Source organism: Mandrillus leucophaeus, unplaced genomic scaffold (assembly GCF_000951045.1).
Source record: "Mandrillus leucophaeus isolate KB7577 unplaced genomic scaffold, Mleu.le_1.0 Scaffold430, whole genome shotgun sequence".
NCBI lineage: Eukaryota > Metazoa > Chordata > Mammalia > Primates > Cercopithecidae > Mandrillus > Mandrillus leucophaeus.
In genome coordinates, this window is record NW_012104588.1 from 900,424 (window position 1) to 908,908 (window position 8,485).

At 43.9% G+C, this 8,485-nt stretch overlaps 1 protein-coding gene across 1 annotated transcript in view; it reads right to left on the reverse strand.

The window, feature by feature from the left end:
* MYO10 (myosin X) overlaps nucleotides 1-8,485 on the reverse strand; it is a 362,468-nt gene that overhangs the window by 201,958 nt on the left and 152,025 nt on the right. Inside the window, exon 4 of the mRNA XM_011993607.1 lies at nucleotides 5-192. Within this exon, the coding sequence (XP_011848997.1) occupies nucleotides 5-192 (188 nt within the window). The remainder of the gene's footprint in view (nucleotides 1-4; nucleotides 193-8,485) is intronic.

Sequence of the window (8,485 nt, forward strand, 5' to 3'; positions counted from 1 at the left end):
TTACCTGATGAGGATGCACTGGTTGTCGTGGCGCTTCCACAGGCAGCGGTAGCACTCGTTGGCGATGGCGAAGATGTGCGGGGGCAGCTCGCCCAGGTGGCGCCGGCTGTACTGCTCCATGGTGGCATGCTCGTACAGCCCGGCGATGGGCTGGTAGGGGTTCACAGAGGCCAGGATGGAGCCGATGTAGGTCTGCAAGCACAGGGTGAGACAGGGATGCGTCATTTCTAACCCAGGCCACTGGATGAGCTCCAACAAAACCCACTCAGTGTGCGCCAGGGGGAAAGATGGCTTCTGTCTCCCGGGCGCACACTGTCCCTGCACCTTCTGGAAACCAAATCTTGATGTTCTGGACAAATGAATGAAGCCATTTCAAAGGAGGATGGCAGTGAGAGGGAAACAAGAGAAGGAAGATGGTGAGGCGCCCCAGGCCCAGATCCCTATTCCCCGCTCACCTCCCCAATCTTAATCCTTTCCCACAGACAAACGACTGGCCAGATCCAGTCTCCTGTCTCATCAAATGGCTACTGTGAAACAGCATGGTTAAAAAGTGATGAGACAGAAAGGAGAAGAGAGGTAGCCAGAGGCTGCGGGAGAAGGAAAGTTACAGTTTAATGGGTGCAGAGTTTCTGTTTAGGGTGATGGGAAAGTTCTGGAAGTGAGGCGGGCCTTGTGGCTCACATCTGTAATCCCAGCACTTCGAGAGGCTGAGACGGATGGATCACCTGAGGTCAGGAGTTCAAGGCTAGCCTGGCCAACATGGGGAAACCCCATCTCTACTAAAAATACAAAAATTAGCCAAGCATGGTGGTGCGTGCCTGTAATCCCAGCTACACGAGAGGCTGGGACAGGAGAATCACTTGAACCCAGGAACCGCAGGTTGCAGTGACCTGAGATAGTGCCACTGTACTCCAGCCTGGGCCACAGAGTGAAATTCCACCTCAAAAAAAGTTCTGGAAGTGGTTAGTACCTGTGGATGCAGAACATTGTGAATGTCCTTATTATTATTATTTTAAATTTTAAATTTTTTTTGTCTGGCTTGTTACCAGACACGGTCTAGATTTGTTACCCAGACTAGTCTCGAACTCCTGGCTTTGAATGATTCACCCCCCTCGGCTGTCCGAAGTGCTAGGTCTGTGAATGTACCTAATATTACTGAATTGTACACTTCAAAATAGTCAAAATGGCAAATTTTATGCTATGCAGAGTTAGCTACAGCTTTTAAAAGATAACATGACTATTTCAAAAATGCTAGGTATTAGGCTGAGCGCGGTAGCTCACACCTGTAATCCCAGCACTTTGGGAGGCCGAGGCAAGAGGATCACGAGATCAGGAGACCAAGACCATCCTGGCTAACACAGTGAAACCCTGTCTCTACTTAAAATACATAAAATTAGCCAGGCCTGGTGGCACACACCTGTGATCCCAGCTACTCGGGAGGTTGAGGCAGGAGTATCGCTTGAACCTGGGAGGCGGAGGTTGGTGAGCTGAGACTGCCCCACTGTACTCCAGCCTGGGCGACAGAGCAAGACTCTGTCAAAAAAAAAAAAAAAGAAAGAAAAAAGAAAGAGCGAGAGCAAGCGGAGAGAGCGAAAGAGAGAGAGACAGCGTGCAAGAGAGAAAGAAAGGAAAGGAATGAAAGAAAGGAAGAAAAGAACAGAAAAGAAAAGAAGGAAAATAAATAGAGGCTACAGAGTTACCAAAGCTTAATGCCTTAGGCCTCTCCATGTGGACACAACTATTCACTTGCACTTTTGCAGGAAATATTAACTCTGTTTGGTTACCTGGTTTCCAGGCTCAGACACAACTGGGGAAGTCAGTCAGACAGGGGTGGGAGCAGAGAGTCCTGCAACCACCACCAACCACCAACCAACTTTTATAAAGCTCATGCAGTGTGTCTAGGGCTTTATGGGGTGTTACGGGCTGATCCATGCCTTCTCCCCAAATTCACATGCTGAAGCCCCAGTCCCCAGTACTTAAGAATGTTACTGTGCTTGAAGATAAGGGCTTTAAATAAGTGACTAACTTAAAATGAGGCCATTAGGGTGGGCCCTAATCCAATCTGACTGGTGTCTCCATTAGAAGAGGAAATTTGAAGACACAAAAAGACACCAGGGATGCCTACACCCAGGGGGGTTGCGGGGGGCAACAAAAAACAACAAGCAAAACTAGACAGAAAGTCCAAACATCCTGAGAGCATCTGCACCATATTATAGCAATTTGTAATATTTTATATTCATAGTATCTGCCAGGAACATCAAGCAAAGTATTGTTAGGTTCAGTATAACGTTTCAAATGTAAATAAGTCCATACAGGTTGAGTATCGCTAATCCGAAAACCAAAATCTGAAATGCTCTAAAATCTGAAGCTTTTACAGCAACAATAGATGGCTCAAAGGAAATGTTCATGGGGGCATTTCAGATTTCAGATTTTCTGATGAGGGATGCCCAAATGGTAGGCATAATACAAATATTTCAAAATCGAAGAAAATATCAGAAATCCAAAACACACTTCAGGTCCCAAGCGTTTGGATAAGAGTTACCCAACTTGGAATGTGTTTTGGAAATAATGTGAAGCAAAAAATTTTAAAAAGGTTAAAAACATAAAAGATATTACCTCTGACCCAGCAATTCCACTCCTAGATACGTATCAAAAAGAAGTGAAAGCAAATACTCAAACATTTGTACACACATGTTCACAGAAGCACCATTTACAACAGCCAAAAGGTGGAAACAATGTCAAGGCCCATCATCAGACGAACGGATGTGGCATACCCATACCATGTAATATTACTCAGCCACAAAAAACAATAAAGTGCTGATCCATGCTACAATGTGAATGAGCCTTGAAGACATATTAAGCCAGACACAAAAGTTCACATATTCAGAGTAGGTTAAAGACGTAGAAACAGAAAGATCGGTGGTTGCTAAGAGCAGACGGTGACAGGAAAGGAGAGTGACTGCTTCTCTGGTACAGGGTTTCCACCTGAGGTGATACAAATATTGTAGAACTAAGATAAAGGTTGTATGGTTTGAATGTTTGTCCCCTCCAAAACTTATGTTGAAATTTAATTGCCATTGTAACAGTATTAGGAAGGTAATTACAAACGTGATTAAGAGGTGATTAGGTTAGGCTCGGCGCGGTGGCTCACGCCTGTAATCCCAGCATTCTGAGAGACCGAGGCAGGCGGATCATGAGGTCAGGAGATTGAGCTCATCCTGGCTAACACAGTGAAACCCTGTCTCTACTAAAAAATATAAAAAATTAGCCGAGCGTGGTGGCAGGTGCCTGTAGTCCCAGCTAATCGGGAGGCTGAGGCAGGAGAATGGCAGGAACCCAGGAGGCGGAGCTTGCAATGAGCCGAGATCGTGCCACTGCACTCCAGCCTGGGCGACAGAGTGAGACTCCATCTCAAAAAAAAAAAAAAGAGGTGATTAGGTCATGGGGCTCTGCTCTCATAATGGATTAATGCCATTATTGTGGGATTGTGGGAGTGAGTTAGTTATTGCAGAGTGGGCTCCTAATAAAAGAGTAAGTTCGACGTGCATTCTTTCTGTCTCACACTCAAGCTTTCTCGCCATGTGATGCCTTAGGCCATGACACAGCAAAAGGGTCCCACCAGATGCCAGTGCCACGCTCTTGGACTTGCCAGTCTCCAGAACCATAAGCCAAGTAAACTTCTGCTCCTTATAAATTACCCAGTGTGTGGTATCCTGTTACAGCGGCAGAAAGCATACTGATACACAGGTGTTGGCTGCACAGCATTGTGAATGTACTGAATGCCACTGAGTTGTATACTTTAAAATGGTTACTTTTATGTGAAATGAATTTCACCTTAATTAGAAAAAAAGATCTGGTGCTTTTATGAGTAAATTCTCAGGTCCTTGGAAACATCCACTCTCTAGAAAGCCCATTTTGTCCTGTCGGAGCATTATGAGTAAGATTTGGCCAGAAAAAAAAAATATGGAAGTTGGAAAAAAAAAGTGTCCTACTCCTTGGGATGCCTCCATCCTCTATCAGTGCCTGGACCAGAGACACTCCAGTGCCTCCTTCTACGCAACATCTGCAGAGGTGAGGGGGCAGGCAGACAATGCTTGAGGCTGTGAGTGCCTGGCCCTTTCCACTACTTTGTTTAGAATGCCATGTTTCTTTTCTACCTTTTTGATAGTTGTTTACATTATTGTTGTTTTTTTCTGCTAAGTATCAAAAATGTTCATTTGTACTGTGAAATACATTCTTATTTTTTTCTCTACTTTGACAGGACTGTCACTCTTTATGCAGTCAGGTAGGTCAGAGGGAGCTGACAAGCAACAGTCAACACTCAGTCAAACAATCAACATGGTGGGCTCAATTAAGCACACGCCAATCCTCTTCCTCAGTTACAAGCAGAGGGTGAAAGCCACAGTCATGGGCATTAAGCTTATTATTAAATTTAATTAATTTATTATTAGGATATTCACCCATCATTAACACACCTCTTAAAAAAAGATATGCCCACATCATTTTGCATGTCCCATTCATGACATGTTTGTACGGCTGCTGTAAAATTCTAAGATGAGCCCTTTTTTCTTAAGGCACTGATTTACTCATAAAACCATCACTAAAACGCCTTACACAGCTTCCTTTGAAAGAATGATCATTTCTTTTAAACCATATTCCTCCTGGTTGGGGAACCTCACTAGTCATAGAGCATCCTTTTAAGATACTGCTTGTTCTGACAGTGTGGATGACATGGGCTTTGAATGAGGGTAGAAGACAAAGTGGCATTAAGCCTGTTAGCAAAGGTGAAGACGCAACATCCAAAGTGGTCTCATGCTGGGCTCATGTAATTGACACCACATCTTGTCCAGTGAAATAGTTTTTAAATGTTTCAGGATGTCAATGTGGTAGCTGTGGCAACTAGAGACAACACACACAACCCAGAAATCAATGTCCACAGGTCCTCTCCACCAGAATCAGCAGTGCTTTAGAAGATAAATAACTTTTTATTTTTATTTTTTTGAAACTGAGTCTCACTCTGTCATCCAGGCTGGAGTACAGTGGCGCGATCTCGGCTTACTGCAACCTCTGCCTCCCATGTTCAAGAGATTCTCCTGTCTCAGCTTCCCAAGTAGCTGGGATAACAGGTGTGCGCCACTCTGCCCAGCTAATTTTTGCATTTCTAGTACAGACAGGGTTTCACTATATTTTGGCCAGGCTGGTCTCAAACTCCTGACCTCAGGTGATCCACCCGCCTCGGCCTCCCAACATGCTGGGATTACAGGCGTGAACCACTGCGCTCGGCTGAGAAAGGACTATTAACAGCAAATGCTTCCTGTGGAGGCAGCCCACAGACTCTGCAGAATTATGTGGCATCCCTGCTGATGGTCATGCAGCTCACAAAAGGCATCGGGATACTCTCCTCTCCTAAGCCGAGTCCCTGCCACCCCACACTACTGCCACCAATCGATTGCTGAGTCACCATCTTTCAAGAGAAAAGATAATCGGGCATGCTGTGAAACAGAACACTTTACCAGATGGCTTCAAAAAGCACACAGTTTGAGAGTAAAAGACCAAAACCATCCAGTTGGTTTAGTTATAGAAGATGTTAATCATGGCCAGTGACCAGCACAGCTCTGGTGGTTGCACACTTTTCCTGCAACAATATTGATCTTCGTATCTGACTCTCACAGTAAAATGCATGCTTCATCTGTCATTCAGCCAAGTGAGTTACCATGAAAAAAATATGGTCCCTCATTACTACACATTGTCAATACATTTAAAATTCCAGCCAGCTACAGTGGGTCATGACTATAATCCCAGCACTTTGGGAGGCCAAGGTGGGAGAACTGGCTGAGCCCAGGAGTTCAAGACCAGCCTGGGCAATAGAGCAAGACCCCCATCTCTACATAAAAATATATTTTTAAAATTCTGCATCAATATTAATATACAGAATTTTGCTGCTTTATCAAGAAAGCCTTGATTGTTCCCATTTTGATGGGAAACTTCTGAAGGGCACAGCACATGGTCTTGCGTTCTTTATCCAGGTTAGGAACCTGATTTCATCTTTTCTTGAGGAGTTTGGGACTCATTCAGGCTCTCAGCCCATAAAAGCGATGCCCACAGCAACTGAGGAAGACACTATCTTCTAATCTACACTGAAACCACCCTGGGCTCCTAGGCTTCCGCTGTTCTCCCATCTGCTTGGCTGCACTACACTGGTTCCTTCTAAGCCTTGCCATGCGCCACCCCCGTGGCTATGTTGGAAGGAAGTGCCAAATCTCCTGTGGAATGAAAGGCTTTTCCCTCCAAGAGCCACTATGTCGGGGCGGGGAGCGGTACTGAAACATGTTTTCAGGTAAAAGGTCGTTTGAATGCATGGTTAACGTTGACAGAAGATACCAAACCAGGCTTTTATTTTGCTTTTCATTTTACACACCACGTATTTCATCAAGTGAAAAAAAAATTCTTTTCCAAAAAGATTTGCATTACAGTACGTTTAAAACCTTTCACCTTTTGAGGTAAGTAATAAATAAAAGTTATGTGCACCCTAGAAGCTGCCTGCCTCGGACGCGTGACGATCCTTCGTGCCTCATGATCTACTTTATAGCTTTAAACTGGACCACGAGTTGAACTCCCCAAATTCCTCAAAAAATGTCCAGGACCCTTTCTGCTTGCTGAGTAGAGAAAGAGCACTTAAATATAAACAGCTGCTCCTGATTTTTAAAGATCAATCACACATTTATTTATTTTTGAGACAGAGTCTCACTCTGTTGCCCAGGCTGCCGTGCAGTGGTGCAATCTTGGCTCACTGCAGCCTCTGCTTCCTGGGCTCAAGCGATTCTCCTGCCTCAGCCTCCCAAGTAGCTAGGATTACAGGCGCCCGCCACCACACCTGGCTAATTTTTGTATTTTTAGTAGAGATGGATGGGGTTTCACCACATTAGCCAGGCTGCTCTCAAACTCTGGCCTCAACTGGCCCGCTCACATTGGCCTCCCAAAGTGCTGGCATTACAGGCATGAGCCACAATGCCCGGCTAAGATCACACATTTAATGGTACATGGCTGTATTCCAACATTACTCTTTCTAAGTATGTAGGTGATACTGCTGTGGTCCTTCTCGTTTTATGATTCACATTCTAAAAAGAAAAAATTCATACTCTATAAAAATTTCTAAACCTATAGTTTAGGCCATATTTAGTCCTCTAAACAAAAGAAAACTAACATTCATTCATAACATGTCCTGCATCTGCTGTGTTCAAGATTTTCCTTAAACCCACATCCTCCAAGCACTTTCTTATTCTTTTTTGCATATTTTCACTAACTCAAGGATGCTTTTTCAAACTTTCTATACCATGTATACAAAATATTCAGTAAACAACAGCCAAAAGAGAGAAGCAACGTATGTGTCCATCAATAAATGAACAGATACAAAAAATGTGGTATATCCATACAACGGAATCATTCAGCCCTAAAAGGGATGGAAATTCAGACCCTTGCTACAACATGGATGAACCCTTAAGACATTATGCTAAGTGAAATATGACAGTCACAAAAAGATAAATACTGTACGATTCCACTTGTATGAGGTATCCAGAATACTCAAATTGATAGAGAAAGTGGAAATGTACAATTCCACTTATATGAGGATCCAGAATAATCAAATTGATAGAAACAGAAAGTAGAAGGGTGGTTGCCAGGGGCTAGAGATGGGGAAAATGGGGAGCTGTTGTTTAATGAGTATGGATTCAGTTCTGCAAGAGGAGAAGAGTTCTGGAGATTGCTGCATCGTAATGTAAATATACTTAACACTACTGTACTGTGCATTAAAAACAGATGTGATAAATTTTGTTCATGCATTTTACTAAAATTAATTTTTTTTTAGTTTAAAAAAGAAAAAAATAGGGTGCGGTGGCTCACGCCTGTAATCCCAGCACTTTGGGAGGCCAAGGCGGGCGGATCACGAGGTCAGGAGATCGAGACCATCCTGGCTAATACGGTGAAACCCCGTCTCTACTAAAAATACAAAAATTAGCCAGGCGTGGTGGGGGGCCCCTGTAGTCCCAGCTACTCAGGAGGCTGAGGCAGGAGAATGGCGTGAATTTGGGAGGCGGAGCTTGCAGTGAGCCGAGATCATGCAACTGTACTCCAGCCTGGGCGGCACAGCAAGACTCCATCTCTAAAAACAAAAACAAAAAGAAAAAGAAAACAAACAGAAAGAAAGAAAAAAGAAAAAAAATAGTACTACTGGGAATTCTGGTGTTGGACAGAATACATTAACCTCTTTTACCTCTAAGCATAGAGAGAGATTAAAAACAAGCACAGACTTGAGAGGAAACAACAAGAAACATTATACTCCTTAACTTTAAATAAAAAGTTTTAGAAGATGGGTGTGGTGGCTCACGCCTGTTATCCCAACACTTTCGGAGGCCGAGATGGGAGGATTACTTGAGCCCAGGAGTTCGAGACCAGCCTGGGCAACACAGTGAGAGCCTGTCTCTCAAAA